Source organism: Crocuta crocuta, unplaced genomic scaffold (assembly GCF_008692635.1).
Source record: "Crocuta crocuta isolate KB4526 unplaced genomic scaffold, BGI_CrCroc_1.0 scaffold235, whole genome shotgun sequence".
NCBI lineage: Eukaryota > Metazoa > Chordata > Mammalia > Carnivora > Hyaenidae > Crocuta > Crocuta crocuta.
In genome coordinates this window covers 9,850,180-9,869,625 of record NW_027531285.1, presented here as the reverse complement: position 1 = coordinate 9,869,625, position 19,446 = coordinate 9,850,180, and the positions used below count along the sequence as shown (strand labels likewise).

The following is a 19,446-nucleotide window of genomic DNA, read 5'->3' as shown; positions in this document are numbered from 1 at the left end:
TGTGCCTCGCATCTTACACTATAGGATTCACTGCCGAGTGTTTCTGGAATCATTAAAGAGGGAATACCCATGGAAACACCCATGAAAACGTAGGGAAGTATAATAAAGTATATAGTTAACTTCTCAAATAAGGCCAAAGTTGAAATGTACTTTGTAACCATTAAAGGTTTGCCCTTTGCCACCTATAGAAAAGGGCTATAAATAATCAAGTGGAATTTACATTGAGTCTTTAAGTATCTATAGGATTGGGAAAATTGGACAGAAAAATGAGGAAGCAGTTTAGGCAGGTGGAGTAGGTTGAACAAAGTTTTTATTTTTTTATTTTTTTTATTTTTTTTTTTAAATATTTTTTATTTATTTCTAGGAGAGAGAGAGAGACAGCGTGAGCAGGGGAGGGTCAGAGAGAGAGGGAGTCACAGACTGAAACAGGCTCCAGGCTCCGAGCTGGCAGTCAGCACAGAGCCCGATGCGGGGCTCGAACCCACGAACTGTGAGATCATGACCTAAGCGAAAGTCGGACGCTTAACCGACTAAGCCACCCAGGCGCCCCTGAACAAAGTTTTTAAAACAGTGATAAATCTGGTAAATGTGGAAGAAAGTGAGACCAGCCAGTATCAGAAATTTAACCTAAAAAGTGCTGTAGTTAATAAGTATATTTTTAGTTAAGTATTCACATGTCATCTAGACACTTTCGGAAGAGGAATTTCAGAGGTGCTGATCATCACTTTGGAATAAAATTACTCTAAAAACTATAGGTAATATGAACAAAATATAAGTAGGAATAAACTTCTACTAATTTATGACAGAATTGTTCCTTCTTGTGGAAGAAATTGCTAGGAGAAATTGCTCATAAGAGTGAGTAAACTTATGCTTGATTTTGAGTATAACCTGGGAGGTGGTGTGTGAAGCTCACAAATCAGGAAAGAAGTAATGGAAGGAGAAAAGAGAGGAAAAGAGGTATCAGTGAAGAGAGATCTCAGGGTTTTGGAGAGAACCGTTGTATCACTGTTCGTACTCTAGTTGCTTCTCATTTCTCTGCTGTCCCTCCTCCCCTTCCCAAGGAACACGTGGGCAGTGATGCTTCCCTTGTAGGGTGAAGATTGCCTGCACTAGGAGACTGCATCGGAACGGCTCTGTAATTAACTCAGTAGGATGCATGTTACCTTTTTCAAAAATGACCAAATCATAACCTATGAAGATTTATATAATAGTTAGCTTGGTCTTTTCAGGTGGCTATTAATCTTCACTTCCCCCCATAATTTTAGCATTTCTTTATCTCCCAGCTAACAAAACAAACATGAGCCAGTGTTAACAGTCATCCTTTTAAACAGGAAAAAGAATGTAGTTCAACTTGGGATGAAGATGAAGAAAGGAGTCTGTATGAAGGCTTGGTAAATGTGTTCCCTGCTGATTACAATCCTCTCACGTTTACCGAGGAAGAATCAGGAAAACTCCAGGTGCTGTTGAAGCTCTTAGCCGTTATCCGTGAACTTCGTCCCACTGAAAAGTAAGAGGTCAATTTAATAAACTTGCTTGTAAGTGCTCATGAAATTTTGGTTTAGACTATTGCTTTAGTTCCCTTCTTCCTCCTTTGGGGTCATGGTCTTTATTTAAGAAAAACTATATCTAAAGTAGATATGTATGTTTACAAAAACCTGGAGATGCCTTTTGATATCCAACACCTAATTTAGTAATCTCATTCAGAATCCTTTCTTCTTTTCTGTCACTCAAATGTTGATACTTTTTTTTTTAAGTTTATTTAGTTTGATAGAGACAGAGGGAGTGTGAGTGGGGGAGGGGCAGAGAAGGAGGGAGACTCTCAAGCAAGCTCCACCCTGTCAGCTCAGAGCCTTGTGGGGCTCGAACTTGAACTCACAAAACTTAGACAATGGCCTGAGCCAAAATCAAGAGTTGGACACACAGCCAACGGAGGCACCCAGGTGCCCCAAATGTCACTACTTCTTGGGGTTTCTCCATAGCCTTCTTCTTACTCTAAACATCCTTCCTTGGTTTCTTCTACTCCTCATGGTTTCAACTCTCACTCATACAGTCTTGATTCCAGGTCTCTATCTCTGGTCCAACTCTGCCTTCTCATTCCCACGTCCTTATTTCTTACTGTTTAATGGACGTCTAAATCTTTCTTGATGTCGTGTAAGACTTTAAGAAGCGGATATCCCCAACAGCTTCATCCATGGCAAACCTGATTGTTTTTCATCAATTCCTTGGTTTGATGAATGGCACCATAATCCAAGCAGAAAATCTAGTCATTCTAGACGCACTTTTCTCCTTCACTCATTCAACCTTGTCAGTCACTGAATCCTAGATTGTTATTTCATAATCTTGGAATATACCTCCTTTCTGGTACCAAGATTTTTGTTTGACTCTTATAATTAATGATTTGGGTTATGATGGTCCCTTATAAACTACTTCCCTCTAACTTTGAACCTCATTACATATCAACATTGCCCTAAATTATATTTCTAAACTACAAATGTGAACACATCCCTCTCTTCTGTAAAAGTCCTTTGAAGACTCCTAATTGTCTTCCAGGAATTTCTAAAATCTGTAGCACATTGGGCAAGGCTCTTCATGACCTGGCTAATGCCTCCTTTTCCAGTCTCATTTGCCATCACTCCTTCACATTTACATGTGGTTCAGTTATACCAGACACCTGCAGGGCCTGTCGTTTGCTCTGCTTCTCACCCTCTGCTTTTACCTGTGACAAGCTCCCACGCCTCCATTGCCTTCACTTCTCAGTCACCTGAACAGCTTTTTCTATTCATCCAGACTTGGCTCTGATGCCTTCTCCCTTTGGAAGCCCCCAGCCTCAGATTGAGTTAGATGCCCCTCTTCTGTACTCCCTTTGTGCCCTGTCCCTGTCTCTTCTGGAGCTCTTCTCACATTATATTAGTTCTCACATTAGTTCTCTTAAATATCAGTATTTATAGTGCAGGGACTATGTCCTAATTATCTTTGTATCAAACTGTATTTGTGAATTAAGGCAAAAATACATAGAAAATATAGCAAAATAGTAATTACTTTTAATTGTCAAGGGATCTTACATAACCTCTTTGGAGCATTTATAATATCATTTGACTTGTGTATATTTTTAGGTTTATTTTTCATAACAATGAAGCAATTAAAATAAGGAAATAAGGACTACTTTATTTAAAGAAATAAGGAAAATGTTTTATTAGAATGTTTCCTTATTTTATTAAATAAGTATGTTTTTTATGAGCTGACAGCTCAGAGCCTAGATCCTGCTTCAGATTCTATGTCTCCCTCTCTCTCTACCCCTCCCCCACTCATGTGCTGTCTCTCTCAAAAAATAAACATTAAAAAATTAAAAATTTAAAACGTAAAATATGCATAACATAAATTTGCCACCTTAACTATTTTTAAAAATATTTTTTATGTTCGTTTATTTTGAGAGAGAGGGAGCACAAGCAGGGGAAGGACAGAGAGGACAGAGAAAATCCCAAGCAGTCACCATGCTGTCAGTGTAGAGCCCGACATGGGGCTCAGTCCCACGACCCTGGCATCATGACCTGAGCCAAAATCATGAGTCAGATGCTTAACTGACTGAGCCACCCAGGCGCCCCTCGCCCTAACTATTTCTAAGTGTATTGTTTAGTAGTGTCATTCACATTATTGTGCAACCAATCTCCAGAACTCTTTTCATCTTGCAAAACTGAAACTACCCAGTGTATAACAACTCCCCAGGCCCGTTGCCTCCTCGGCTCCTGGGAACCACCCTCCTACTTTCTGTCTCTGTGAATTTGACCACTCTAGGTACCTCATAAAAGTGAAATCATACAGTATATTTTAGCTTAGTATTTATTCTCAAGCTTCATCCATGTTGTAGCATGTGTCAGAATTTCTTTCCTTTTTAAGGCTGAATAATATTCCATTGTATGTATTTTCCACATTTGTTTATCCATTCATCTGTTGAAGGTCACTTGGGTAGCTTACACCTTTTGGCTATTGTGAATACTGCTGCTATCAACATGGGTGTACAAATATGCCTTCAAGACCCTGCCTTTGGTTCTTTTGGCTGTGCACCCAGACGCGGAATTGATGGCTCATTTGGGAAGTCTTTTTTAATTTTTTTGAAGAGCCACCATACTTCTCTTCTTTTCTTTTCTTCTCTTTTCTTTTCTCTTCTTTTCTTTTTTCATTTCTTTTCTTTTAAGTTTATTTGAGAGAGAGAGCATGATCAGGGGAGAGGCAGAGAAAGAGGGAGGCAGAGAATCCCAAGCAGGCTCTGCACTGTCAGCACAGAGCCCAGTGCAGGGCTCGAACTCATGAACTGTGAGATCATGATCTGAACTAAAATTAAGAGTTGGATACTTGACCGACTGAGCTACCCAGGTGCCCCCATACTACTTTTTGTAGCAGCTACACCATTTTACATTTCCACCAACAGTGCACAAGGTTTCTAATTTCTTCACATTCTCACCAATAATGTTATTTTCTGTTTTTTTTTTTTTTTTTATAATAGGCAACCTAATGGATGTGAGGTCACATCTCATTGCGGTTTTGATTTGCATTTCCCTTGTGATTAGTGATGTTGGGCACCTTTTCATATACTTGCTGGCCATTTGTATGTTTTCACTGGAGAAACATTTATTTAAGTCCTTTGCCATTTTCTAATTGGGTTGTTTTTTAGGTGTTGAGCTGTGGCTCTTGTTTTTTGTTTTTTGTTTTTTTTAATATTTTTATTTATTTCTAGGAGAGAGAGAGAGAGAGACAGCGTGAGCAGGGGAGGGTCAGAGAGAGAGGGAGTCACAGACTGAAACAGGCTCCAGGCTCTGAGCTGGCAGTCAGCACAGAGCCCGATGCGGGGCTCGAACCCACGAACCGCGAGATCATGACCTAAGCGAAAGTCGGACGCTTAACCGACTAAGCCACCCAGGCGCCCCCGCTCTTGTTTTAAAAAGGCTAATTGGGTATAGAAGCCAGGCTTTCCAGGGCTGGGCTGCCTATGCATAAGCATTCTAAACCTTTAAAAAGTTAGTGTTTGGTTCCAGGAACTTGAACCAGATTGTGCTATTTTAGGTCTTCAGGAAGAGGTCTTCTAGTACATACAGTGTTTTTGAGCAGGTTAAGATGTGTTAGAACTGGGTGGAGGCATAGCTGAGAACTCTTGACTTGTATACCAGGTGACCCTTTTACGGAATTTTTAAAAAGGAAAGTTCAAAATTTAAAAACATTTATTTTCCCTCCTGGTTGTTGCATTCATGCACTAGGCTCCATGGCTCGGTGAGCAGACTTCCTGCTGCGTTCCAGCCCCTGTACCTCTCTTGTGTGGAGACTCTCCTGCTGGGTACACCTGGCGCTGTACTATACCTGACACCTTGCCTACAGATTTCAGTTGTCTTAGGGGGTAGTCTAGTGAACATAAAAATAATAGCCTGTTTCCAAGTGGTATGTACGTGTGTGGGGCTGCTGCTCTAGATCTCTAAAAGGATTGTCTGGGATCCCTTACCAAGATAGTCACCTATCCCATCAATCTGCATCTAGCCTTGTAAGGATTTGTTGGGGGAAAGGATTAAGCCAGAGGTGTTTTGTTTTGTTTTTTCTGTCTAGTGAAGTTATATCAGAAAAAATTAATATGTTTAGATAATGTTATTCGTCCCTACAATGTTGCTGGGTGAACTGGGGAGACCTCCAGGCCCTGAAGCCCCCATCTAGCCTGTCCCAAAACATCTCTGCAGGCTCTCAGTCTGGTCACAAGAAAAGAATTCAGGGACACACCAGACAGAGTGGTTAAGCTGTGCAAGTGAGTTTATTCAAGTGAGACTACACTTTGGAGATGTGAGAGCCGGTGAGCTGAAGGGGGAAGTTTGGGAAGTTTGCGTCTCTCTCTTCTATTGACAGTTAGTTGTTAACTGAGAGGTGGGCTATTTATTGTTTGGGGAGAGGATTTCTTTGGGAGCAGCATTTTGCATCTTTTCTCCCTTACTTGGTCAGGGTCTCTGACCTTCTTTGCCGTGGGCCTGTTTGGTTTGATCTGACTTTTTGTGGCCTTGTTTGTGGAATGCTGCTGGGACAGGTTGCTAACTTTCCTGGTACCTGGCCTTGACACCCCCTTTGCTGGCCTTCAGGCATACTATTAAAGCCTGACTAACTGCCTACTCTAACAATAATAGAAGAGAAAGAGGAAGGAAAAATGATTGAAATAGTAGTATAGGGATTGTGGTAGATTGCAAAAATGGTCTAAGTTCTTCTCCATGTGATTTCCCACTCTGACTCTGAGCTACATGACTTGCATTGGACCATGCGATGTTGGCAAATATGGTACAAAAGAGAGACTTGCAAAGATCTTGTGCATTGGGGCTTGTCCTCCCTTGGGTTCCTGGAAACTTTCTGTCACTGTGTGAATAAACCTTGACTAGCTTGGTGAGTAGGTCACCTAGTCCCCAGTTGACGTGGCAGCTGACTGCAGATGCTTGAGTCAGCCCAGCCATGACCAGCAGAGGAATCTTCTAGCTGAGCCCAGTCTAAATTGCGAACCTACTGTTAAACAAAAAGCAAAATTCAACCAAGTAAATTTGAAGATCTAATTGGCTTTATTAAACGATTCCTGAACCAGGCAGCATCCCATCTAGCAAGTAACTAGAGAGGAGCTCCGCTGAGCTCAACTAACANGTAGGGGGGTGGGAGGGCAAGAAAGGAATTTATTAGCAAGGAATGCGTTGTTTAAGCAGTGTTGCCCTCCTAAAGGGAGCAGAAGGGGTCTATTTCATAGTATTAGTCAGGAAATTCCATGTTGACTGGTTAAAGGTTATCTTCCTTGGGGGCTGAAATTGCAGTTAGGTTTGTTATCAAGTTTTGATTACTGACTTGGGGTCTTGACCTAAGTGATGCCATTTTGGGTCTGTGATTTTCTTTTTAATACTACAGTTTGCAAGCTAAATAGCAAATGAATGGTTGTTGTTTTAAGCCACTGAATTTTGGGATGGTTTTTTATGTAACAAAAAGTAACTGGTATAAGAAATACAAATATATTGTTGGATTATCTTTCCCTTCTTAGCATAGATAATTAAGAAAACTATAACTGTTAAAATTTGCTTCATTGTTTTTAGATTTCCAGTGCTAATAATATAAATGTATAGGAAAGATTCTTGACCTTATTTTTATTTTTTGCTTAATTATCGAACTTCAGCTATTGTAATAAATACTGGTTTTATATTTTACATCATTTTATTGTTTTAAAATTTTTATTTTTTGAGGTGTTAAAAGGCTCTTTATAAAACAACAGTCCCCAGTTCCTCTCTGCCTTTGCATCCTGTTTCTCAGTGGAGTCCCCACATCCCCTAGTATATTGCTGGCTCATGTGCTGTTAGTGCTGTCTTGTCAGATCCACATTTTCATCTCCAGAATTTCTCTCTGGTTCTTTTTATTTATTTATTTATTTTTATTATTAAAAAAGTTTTTTTTAATGTTTATTTAATTTTGAGAGACGGACACAGAGTGTGAGCAGAGGAGGGGACACAGACACAGACTCTGGAGCAGGCTCCAGGCTCTGAGCTGTCAGCATAGAGGCCGATGTGGGGCTCAAAGTCATGGATTGTGACCCGAGCCAAAGTCAGATGCTTAACCAACTGAGCCACCCATGTGCCCCTGCTGTTTATTTGAGAATATTAATTATCTTCTTAAAATTGTCTCCTGTTTCCTCCATTGCTCTGTTTTATACAGGTTTCTTTTTTTGTTTATTCATTTTAGTTTCTATTTTCATGTTGGAACCTCACCTCAAATAGTTGGTGATTCATTTGTATTTATGAATAATGTAGTAAAACATTAATTGAACACTCTATGTGTCCGAGTAGGACTGGTGGCCCTCGTTGGGTAATTAGATAGTAAGCTGGCTTTTTTATTTGGGGACTCCATATCTGTGGACCTTTTCTTCGGGGTCATTTAAGTCATTCAGAGATGAATCTTACAATACTATCTTTTTGAGGTGAGATGTGAGAAGAATGCCTAGCTATTGGTATTCTGGGAGTTGGCAGTAAAAGGGAACCGGGATCTTACATCCAGTATGCAGGCTTTCATTTTGATATTTTACTATATCTTTGCCTTCTAGAGTCCCTTGCTCTCAGTTTTCTTTGTGTTACTTTCTCCAGAATATAAACATTCTAGCCGATGAAGAATAGTCATAGGAATAGAGTTTAGATTCTGTTTACCAGTACTTTTATAATAGCTGCAGTCTAAACTCTGTCCTTCTGAAGTGTCTTAAGATTCTCTGATGTGAATACATTTGTGCTTGTTTCTTATTAGAATCTACCTCTTTGAGCACTTAGGTTTTATGTTCTATGTATTCCTCAGCAGGTCACCATTCCATGATTCTCTGTTTTCACATACAATTATCTCCTTGCTTTATCAAAGGTACAGTTATTTCTGTTTCTTATCCTGCTGTTTTTAGGGTGGCTTCAGAGAGGTGAAGAAAGCAGACAGGTCTTTCTTCCCTATCTTAATACTGGAAGTTTCTTAGATATTGATTTAAAAGTTGAATTTGAGGGGTGCCTGGGTGACTCAATTGGTTAAGCATCTGACTTTGGCTCAGGTCATGATTTCACAGTTCGTGACTTTGAGCCCTGTGTTGGGCTCTATGTTGACAGCTTGGAGCCTGGTGCCTGCTTGGATTCTGTGTATCCCCTTCTCTCTGCCCCTCCCCTGCTTGCACTCTGTCTCTGTCTCACTCTTCTGTCTCTCTCTCTCTCAAAACTAAATAAACATAAAAAAATTAAAAATTGAATTTTAAGGAGAACCTGTGATTTAATTGTACAAGGTCATTGCTGCATGTTCTATAAATATCACTGATAGTATCACTGTAGTATTTCCCTTCAGTTAAAAAAACCCAATACTGCTTTAAATCTATGTATAACAACTCTTTCTTTTTGATTGGCAGGGTGGTGTTGGTGTCCAACTACACACAAACCTTGAATATTCTACAAGAAGTATGCAAGCGTCATGGATATGCTTATACAAGACTTGATGGACAAACACCAATCTCTCAAAGACAGCATATTGTTGATGGCTTTAATAGTAAATACTCTTCTGATTTTATTTTTTTGTTAAGTTCAAAAGCTGGTGGTGTGGGACTTAACCTTATTGGAGGATCTCACTTAATTCTGTATGACATTGATTGGAATCCAGCCACTGATATCCAGGTATGACTTTTTATGAATTAAATAAACATTATGGGGCACCTTGGTGGCTCACTTGGTTAAACATCTGACTCTTGATTTTGGCTCAGTTCATGATCTCATGGTTTGTGAGTTCCAGCCCTGTGTCAGGCTCTGCACTGGCACCATGGAGCCTGCTCAGGATCTTGGGATTCTCTATCTCTCCGCCTCTCTTGCATGCATGCACATACTCTTTCTTTCCAAACAAATAAGCAAACATGAAAAAAATAAGTGTTATAGAATGCATACTGTGGACCCAATGCCTGCTGGGATATGAAAATGAAGAGATATATAATAAGTGCTGTATATTGAGTCCTTACTTTCTATCAGGCACTCTGCTAGGTGCTTTACATCTGATTAATCTTCACAATAATCCTGCAAGTGTGGATATTATTAGCCCTGTTTTACAGATAAAGATATGGAAGCTTGTTCTGGGCCACTAGCTTATAAGAGGCAGAGCCAGGATTCACACCCAAACCTGTATTTCTCTGTTCTCTACTTTACTGCACAGTTGGGTCTTCAGTATGCTCATGACTATCAGGGAAAGACAGTAAAGTGTTATAGATGCTATGATCAATGTTTGTGCAGGGTATAGTACAGATAGCTGATTTAGGAAAATATTTCAGAAGCAGCTTTGTTCTCTTTGGAATACAGTCTATCTTCACGTATTTTCAGATTTCTCCCTACAGTTTGCATCTCACTTAGTGTCTGTGTTGGGGAACTCAAAGACAATCCTCAGGTTCAGAGATTACTAGAAGGACCCACAGAACCCAGAAAAACCGCTATACTCGTAGTTATGGTTTATTACAGTGAAAGGCTATAGACTAAAATCAGTAAAGGTAAAAGGCACATGGGGAGTTCAGGAGAGATGAGGCACAAGCTTCCACTTGTCCTCTTCCACGGAAGTTGTATGTGCAACACTTAATTCTCCCAGCATTGATGAGTGACAACACATATTGGAGTATTGCCATCCAGAGAACTTCACTCAAGGCGTGGTGTCATGGTGTCAAGAGATTTTGTTGGAGGTTCTTCATGTAGGCATGAAGTAGCAGTGTGGCTGTCCTAAGTTGCTCAGTCTCCAACCCCACCACAGGTCAAACTGGTCTACAGCCCACACCTGAGTCATACATATTGTTAGTAAAAACTATCTTCTGTGGCCCAAGGCCTTAGGTAAATTAAGATGCTCTTATCAGGCAGGAATTGACAAGGGCTTAGAATTTATCTCCCAGGAGCTGGTTGAAAGTGAGACATTTCTTTGGAATGTGCGGGATTTGAATACTAACTGTTTACACTATCATTGATACATTGTGAAACCACAAGAATCTACCTAGAGCCTGAACTGATTGCAGGTATCTTAGGGATTCATAAGCTACTTGGACTGAGAATAAACCCTCCAGGCCCGTGCTATGCTTGGTCCTTTGCCTTCTTGCTGTCCAAACTCGCTGTCCTGTTCTTTGATGCGGATAAATCCCCTCACTGTTGTGTGACAGCCCTGCACCCCTTTTCAGAGCCACAGTGAGTGTTCATCGCTCCCTTTCTTTCCAGGAAAAAATGAAGTGGAGAATGCTTGGGTACCCGTGGGCTTTGTTTTCTGAAGCTATAAGTGAAATGTAGAATTCCTAATCTTAAATATGTTAACAATAAATATGCTTATCTTGTTAGTAGAAGCAATATGCTTATGTGGACAGGGCTACTGGTTTCTACTGTGCTCTCAGAATTCTTATCTGTTTTCTATAGGCAATGTCTAGAGTATGGAGAGATGGTCAGAAACATCCTGTACATATTTACAGACTTCTAACCACAGGTAATGAGCCTTCAGTATGACAAAAAATGTAGTCTGTTTGAAGAATTAAAAAAAATGTTTTTTGGTCAGTCTGTGCTTTGATATCAGAAATACTGTTATTTTGTTAACTAGTGTGATAATAGACATGTTTTACCCTATAAATATAACAGACTTAAAGATCTGAAGCAAATCTAATCAATGTTTTCTCTTTAGGTACAATAGAAGAAAAGATTTATCAGAGACAAATCAGTAAGCAAGATCTTTCGGGGGCAGTGGTAGACCTAACCAAGACCTCTGAACATATCCAGTTTTCAGTAGAGGAGCTTAAAAATTTGTTCACCTTACATGAAAGTTCGCATTGTGTTACTCATGACCTGCTTGACTGTGAATGTATAGGAGAAAAAGATCATACAGGTTAGTTGTATTTTAATTCTGTTATGATGGTGAAGTTAATTTATCTCTCTTTAGCAGTTGAAAACATTTAAATACAGAATAACTGAAATATTTAGCATTTGCATTTATTACTTTTCTTTTTCTTCTCAGGTTGTAGGGCACCTGCCAGATGAATATTTGAGGGAATATTAATTAGAACCTTATTAGTTCTCTTCATTTAGCTTCTTCTGAATTAGCTGTGAAAAGCTTAACTTGTTTAGGAAAATCTTACAAATCCTGGTATAATGGCTTTGGAGTTACAAAAATGTTTTTAATCCTTATTTCTATTTCCTTAAAAACATACACTTGACAGAATAATCCTACTGTGATTTTTTTGTTGTTGTTGTTTAGAGCTTATTTATAACGTGGTCGTACTTTCTGAGGCAGTTAGCATGGGCCACCATACTTCTCAGTACTTGACGGACTCCTAGTGCTGCTTAAGTGAGCCTGAGAATGTCAGCCCTCCAGAGTGGACGCCGTTCAGATAGGAACTGAGTCAGGAGTAGGACTTGAGCAAGCAATATCCAGTAGTTAGAAGCCCCTTGGCTAAATTGTGTTGAAAAGGTTTAAGAAGTTAGACTGTATAAGACTTACAGGGAAGAATTTATATTTTATGTAAGTCAACATTTCATTCTTTCTCTTGGATGGTTTTTCTATTTTAATAATTTCTTCTCTTATTTTCTCTTCTCTTCATTTTTCCTCATATTTATTCTAATGTTCTTTTTCTTATTTTTCAAGTTGAATGCTTAGCTTGATGATGTTGACTATTTAAGGCTGTAAATTTTCCTCTAAGCTGAATCTCATAATTTTGATATGCAGTCTTTTTATTATTCAGTTCTAAATGTTTTCTGTTTTCCATCATGATTTCCTCTTTGACTCATGCGTTATATAAAAGTATTTTTTAAATGTATTTTAGTTTTTGTTATTGTGTTCTGGCTACTGGAGTGTTGTCAGATATAAGATATATGGTCTGCGAGGGGCGCCTGGGTGGCTTAGTCGGTNTACCTATACAGATGTGGTGTGTGGCCTGGTATGTGGTCACTTTGTAAATGTTTCTTTTGTGCGTGAAAATCATGTGTATTCTCTTAATTATGTAGTTTAGAGTTCTGGCATATTAGTCAAATTTTCTGCTACCAAATCAACTTTATCTTATTTTACAGATTTCAAAATTAAGTATTTTAACTTAGAAATTGCTAATATATTTACATGGTTCAGCTATTTAAATATATAAAATGTATATATGAAAACTCTTCTATGATACCCTTGTCTGCCTAATTTCTAGCCCATGTCCCATAACCATTATTAGCTTTTTGTATGTCCTTCTAGACATATTTTTATGCTCATGCAAGGAACTCTGAATATATATTCTTGTCCAGTTTTCCTACCAATAAAAGGTAGTGTAGTAAGGAGATATAGGTCTGTACCTTTTTCACTTACTAGTACATCTTGAGATCTTTCCATATCATTACAGAAAATTTCCTTATTCTTTTTTCCCTTATATAATCCTCCATTGTATTGATATACCATATCAGTATAGGTCCCCCACAAATATAATTAGGTATAATTACGGGTATAATTAGGTTTACTAATTAGGTTCTTTCCACTCAGTATATATCTTTATTCATGTATCTTTTTCCGTATGTTCAAGTGTATCTATTAGGTAAATTATCAGTGCTTTTGGTTCAGAGAATATGTACATTTATAATTTTATTTTATTTTATTATCATTTTTTAATGTTTCTTATTTTTGAAAGAGAGAGCACGTGAACAGCAAAGGAGGGGCAGAAGGATATGGAGATGGAGGATTCAAAGCAGGCTCTGTGCCAACAGCAGAGAGTGTAATGTGGGGCTTGAACTCACAAACCATGAGATCATGACCTGAACTGAAGTTGGACACTTAACTGACTGAACCACCCAGGCGCCGTTTTGTCTTTTCATGTTCTGCTTAGTCCAACAAAGGCCTACTAGTGGTTAACTCTCGATCTTTGATTTTTCAGAGTGTATTTGTTTTCTCTGTCTCTCTAATGCTGTCTTTGCTAAGTGTACAATTCTTGTCAGTATGGTGTTTTTGTTTTTGTTTTGTCAGTACTTTGAAGGTATTATCCTACTGTCTTCTAGATTCTTAATGTTGTTATCTCTTAAGACCTCAATGATTTTGAACATTGATAGGATTTAGATATTCAGGAAAGACAGTTTTTTTAAGTATGATAAAATTTGAAGTCTTTATCTTTTAGAAATGCAAAGTGAAATATTTATAGTTGAAATGATATGTACATATTTATTTCATAATAATAAAGATGTAGAGAAAGCAGTTTAAATAAAACAGGATTGGCTATTAGTTGATAGTAACTGAAGGCGGGGTGCATAATAAACCTTTAGGTTCTTCATTTCTATCTTGTCAACTTTTTTTTAAATGTTTATTTTTGAGAGACAGAGAAGGACAGAGTGCAGATGGGGGAGGGGCAGAGAAAGAGTAAGACACAGAATCTGAAGCAGGCTCCAGAGTCTGAGCTGTTAGCACAGAGCCTGTGATGTGGGGCTCAAACTCATGAACCACAAGACATGACCTAAGCGAAAGTCAGATACTTAACCCCACTGAGCCATCTAGGTACCCCTATCATGTCAACTTTTACATATATTTGAAATTTCCCATGAGTAAAATGTTTTTTTTTTTTAATGTTTAGTTCTGAGAGAGTGTGAGTGGGGGAGGGGCAGAGCGAGAAGAGCACAGAAAATCCAAAGCAGGCTCCATGTTGACAGCAGTGAGTCCAGTATGGGACTTGGGCTCACAAACCATGAGAATATGACCTGAGCCAAAGTCAAATCCTCAACCAACTGAGCCACCCAGATGCCCTCATAAATAAAATGTTTAAAAATACCCTTTTAGTAGCTTCCATTGCTCTTAAAGATAGAGACTAAAGTCTTCATTTTAATTAATTTTTAGAAAATTTTTAATGTTTATTTATTTTTGACAGAGCGTAAGCAGGGGAGGGTCAGTGAGAGAGGGAGACACAGAATCTGAAGCAGGGTCCAGGCTCTAATCTGTCAACATGGGACTTGGGACCCATGAACTGTGAGATCATGACCTGAGCCAAAGTTGGATGCTCAACTGACTGAGCCACTTAGGCACCCCTTCATTTTAATTAATTAATTAATCAATTTTTTTTTTTGAGACTAACCTCTTTATTTTATTATTTATTTATTTAATGTTTATTTTTGAGAGAGCTCGAGTGAGTGGGGGAGGGGTGGTGAGAGAGGGAGACACAGAATCCCAAGCAGGCTCCATGCAGCCAGTGCAGATCCTGATGCAGGACTTGATGTCAGAAACTGTGAGCTTGTGACCTGAACCAAAATCTTGAATCAAATGCTCAACTGACTGAGCCACCCAGATGCCCTGTTTATATATTTAAGACTAAAATCTTTAAAGTGGTTAATTAGGGTAGGGTAAATGCTGAAATAGGAAAGCACAGTGGCCTACCACAATAGAAGTGTATTTCTCATTCATGTAACAGGGCACATGATAGTAACTAGTGGACAGCCTTCTATAAGGTGACTTAGTGAACTAGGCTTCTTCCACTTTTCATTCTACCATCCCCTTAGGCCTTAGAGTTCCCTGCTGGGATACCTGCATCTGCCAGCCAGCAGGTGAGAGAAGAGGAAGGGTAGAAAATCAGGTGATGTGAGGATTTTTCTAAGCCAGACCTGGAAATGACCAGAACACTTCTACCATGTTCCATAGACAGACTCAGTGGTTGCATCTAAGTGTAAGGGAGACTGGGAAATGTGGCTGAGTGCCCTGGAGTAAAAACATAGGGATTTCACAAATAACCAATAGCCTCTGCCATTCATGATTTGATCACAATGTTTTGCTTCTGGTCCTTGAATGCACTTTACCCTGCATTACTCAACTTCCTGCATCTTTCTTGCCTTTGCTCTCTGGGCTCTGGTTGCCTTAGGCTCCTGTCAGTTCCTCAGACTGTGCCAGACTCCCTTCACTTTCATTCCTTTGCCTCGAGTGCTTCACCTCCTTTCCTCATCTGGTTCTTGCCTCCTCATCCTTCTGATCTTAATAAAACAAGTCAGTTCTTCTTGTTGCATGTGCTCAGGGTCCCCTGTATCTTAATTCCTTACCCTTAACACTGTGTGTAATACAGCTCCACAGTTCCTTGTCTTCAATTTTGAAATCCAGAAAGCTTGAAAGACCAAAAGTTGTTTTTTCTCGTATAAATTTGCAACAAACTTATTGGGTGGCAAAAACTTTACTTAAGTCAATGTGAACTTATCGGTAGTCAGTAACTTAGTGAACTAGGTTATATGATGGGTATAATGAACTATACCCATTTCATAAGACGATTCATATGACTTGCTTCAGAATATTAATGTGTTTGATGATGGAATGCTGTCCCAGATTATTCCAATTATATTCTGAATTTGGAAACCTATCTGGCACTAAAGGTTTTAGATAAGGGATTATATTACCTGTAATACATCTGTTTGATTATTTGTTTAATGTATTCTCTCACTAGACCATGAGGACATTGAAGTCAGAGACTAAAATGTAATAAATTATATGAGCTCATTATGGCATAAAATAAAAAAGTATTGATCATAGTAGGGCATTGCTTGGCCTAAGGAATTTCTTATTGTTTTACTTATTTCAGGTGATTCGTTGGAAAAATTCACTGTCTCTAGAAATTGTCAGCTTGGTCCACATCACCAGAAGTCTAGCTCTCTGAAACCTCTCTCCATGTCACAGCTGAAGCAATGGAAACATTTTCCTGGAGATCATTTAAATCTTACAGATCCTTTTCTTGAAAGAATAAGAGAAAATGTCTCATTCTTTTTTCAGAATATAACCAACCAAAGTACTGTTATGTAAGAAGAAATTACTTCATGACATTCCCTTGCCAACTCTTTAAAAAAGTTACTATGATAATTAAATGTAATTTTTTGAAAACTAATAGAATTATTTAACTTATATATTTTGTTGCAAAATATAATTTTGATACATAGCCAAAATTTGGGTTGCTTAATTTTTTGTATGTATTCTTCAGTGTTGAGAAACATTAAAGACATACTCCTATCGTCAAATTATTGTTTATTAATGTTCCATAACTGATGCACTTTTATTAAATATCCATTAAAGAATTTTCATAAGGAATATAAAAGTAAAATACCTAGTCTCTGTCTTTGGGAAATCTAATCTGATTAAGAATATTAGACACAGATGTGTGAGACCATTGAAAAACTTGATCAGTTTAAACTGTAGCTCTAGGGAGCAAGAGAATCAGCAACTAGGATTGCAGAGGCTGAAGATGCTGAATGTTACAGTTGTTGCAAAGCATTTGGAGTGAGCATGGTCAGTAGGCTGGGGCAGGAGGTAAAGGACAATGGGACACTTCAGAACGCTAGTCCTAATCTGAGACCTCAGACTCAAGGGGCAGTGACAAGCAGTCTATAAAGCAATGTCCACCAAACATTGTTTGTACTCTGAATAAGAAAGGTTTGGCTACCATTATGTTAAGGGTTGTCTCTAGTAATTTTTGACATTAAAAAGAGAGTTTTAATGTATAAAGCAAGCTTTACAAGACTGAAGTGTACAAAGAGAAAGGAATTTCTCAACCTCCAATTGGAGTTTCTACAATCAACTTCTGCTTCCATTTAAGAATATTTCTTTTAGACTTAATATTGTCTTGAGGTCTTGAATACTCAATTATGTATTAGCAAATCTGAGTTCTTCAGATTTCTAGTGCCATCCCTAGATGGCCATCTAGTGCCATCTAGTGCAGCTGTACGTATAGGATTCATGAACAGGCAGTCTAAGCCCAAATTTGTCAGTGAGGAAGTAGTCAACTAATAATAAGCAAAAATGGTGTTTCTTGGCCCTAACTATAGGCCTCATATATGAGGCTTTACATATAAAACTTTTTTTCGATATCTTCTTGCATCATATTATTATTCTCGGGTGTAAAATCCTTAAAAAAATACAATGATAGAGACTAGTAACTTTATGGTCTATCTTAAACTGTAGTGGATGCTAGAGCGTACTGTCCAGATTGCCAGGTATTTATTTCCCTAGCTGTCTGCCACCTCTCCTAGCCAAATCCCTGCCTAACTATAGCCCTGAGCTGAAAAGTGCTGCCTCACCCAAGGTTATGCTCCCTCCCCAGGGTGGCTGTCATCCAGTGATTTGTTGATATAGGTTGGAAAGGCCTAGCTCCAGAGCTCTTCAAGACAACTCTAAAGGACGGTCTGGCTCCAGACCTCTTCAGCTGAGGCCTTTGCTGCAGCTTTAGTGCAGTTCAGCTTCTCTCTCTGTTCAGTCATGCTCCCCTCATTCCCTTGTAGATGTTCTGAAGAGCACTTCCCAACAATTTCCCTGCCAGCAAATCTGCCTCAGCATGTTTTCCAAGGAAGCAGACCTATGACACTCTCCACGGAGTATTGCTGAAGAAAAGCATTTTAATAATTGTAATTGATGGCATTCAATTGTAAATACTTGTAGGCAGAATAATCATTTAATTGGATGAGCTGATATGAAAGTTTAAAAAATAGTATAATTGGGATGCCTGGGTGGCTCAGTCAGTTAAGCGTCTGACTTCGGCTCAGGTCATGATCTCGCAGTTTGTTAGTTCGAGCCCCACGTCAGGCTCTGCGCCGATAGCTCAGAGCCTGGAGCCTGCTTTGGATTTTGTGTCTCCCTCTCTCTCTGCCCTTGCCCTGCTCATGCTCCGTCTCTGTCTCTCAAAAATAAATATTAAAAATTAAAAAATAGTATAAGTTTTGCTTTATACCATTTGCTTTATACTATTTAAAAAAATAGGCTCTGCAAAAAGAAAGAATGTACCACTTGTACATTCACAGTGTTGTGCAGTCATTACCACTATCCATTTTCAGAAAAGAGTTCTTTTCTTAATGTCTTCCTTTCTTTCTTCCCGGTCACCATCAACCCAAAGCTGTTGGTCTCCATCCCATTGACTTCCTGATTGATAAATGCAGTGAACTCTTTTCAGTCTTCATCTCAGCTTTTTTTCACCTTAGATACTGGTGAAAACTTTCTTCTTGAAACTCTTGCCTTCCTCAATTTTGATTAAATTGATTATGTTCATTTGTCATTCCACAAATATTTTTTAAATAAAAAAAAAATTTCAATGTTTATGTATTTTGAGAGAGAGAGATAGAGAGCAAGCAGGGGAGGGGCAGACAGAGGCAGACAGAGAATCCCAAGCAGGCTGCACACCGACAGCGCAGAGTCCGACGTGGGTCTTGAATCCATGAACCATGAGACCATGACCTTAGCTGAAATCAAGAGTCAGATGCCCAACCAACTGAGCCACCTAGGTGCCCCTAATTTTAAGGTATATTTATTTATCCTGAGAGAGAGTGGGGAGGGGCAAAGAGAGAGGGAGAGAGAGAAGCCCAAGCAGGCTCTGCACTGTCAGCACAGAGCCTGAAGCAGGGCTCACGAAGCCATGAGATCTTTCTCTGAGCCGAAATCAAGAGTCAGAGGCTCAGGAGATTGAACCACCCAGGTGCCCCTCCACAAATACTGAGTAGTTGGCACATACCGGACATTGTCCTAGGGGTTGTGCATACAACAGTGAACACCACAGGCCGTCTCTGTCCTGCACTTTCATTCTAGCACACAGAAAACAATGCACAGATGTAATACAGCACATGAGGAAAAGTGCTGTGAAGCAAAATAAGTGGAATAAAGGAAAGATATTAAAGTGGGGCCATGGATTGTATTTATAGTGGGTTAATTTATGCAGAGACCTGAAAGAACCATGACATTCTGTTGGAAAAATGTTCCAGACAGAAGGAACCTCATGCAAAGGTCTTGAGATAGATGAAGGAGTATGTGGCATATTTGAGAAACCGCCAGAGTCCGTTGTGGAGAGAGTAAGAGTAGTAAAAATGAGTTCAAAGAGGTGATGGTGGTGGGACAATTCAAACGGTGGAGGGCACTGAAGATGGTCTAGAGAGCTTTAGCTTTTACTCTTGAGGGAGATGGAAAACCACTGGGATTTGAGCCGAGGAAAGA

The 19,446-nt window shown here is 39.1% G+C and overlaps 1 protein-coding gene across 2 annotated transcripts in view; it reads left to right on the top strand.

Moving 5' to 3' along the window:
* The window catches only part of RAD54B (RAD54 homolog B), an 82,254-nt gene extending 65,835 nt beyond the window's left edge, over nucleotides 1-16,419 (top strand). For both annotated transcript variants that reach the window (XM_077771300.1, XM_077771301.1), the window contains exons 11-15: nucleotides 1,332-1,507; nucleotides 8,912-9,173; nucleotides 10,926-10,992; nucleotides 11,185-11,385; nucleotides 16,064-16,419. In XM_077771300.1, coding sequence (XP_077627426.1) covers nucleotides 1,332-1,507; nucleotides 8,912-9,173; nucleotides 10,926-10,992; nucleotides 11,185-11,385; nucleotides 16,064-16,281 — 924 coding nt within the window. In that variant the 3' untranslated portion in view covers nucleotides 16,282-16,419. The remainder of the gene's footprint in view (nucleotides 1-1,331; nucleotides 1,508-8,911; nucleotides 9,174-10,925; nucleotides 10,993-11,184; nucleotides 11,386-16,063) is intronic.
* Nucleotides 16,420-19,446: the final 3,027 nt, after the last annotated feature.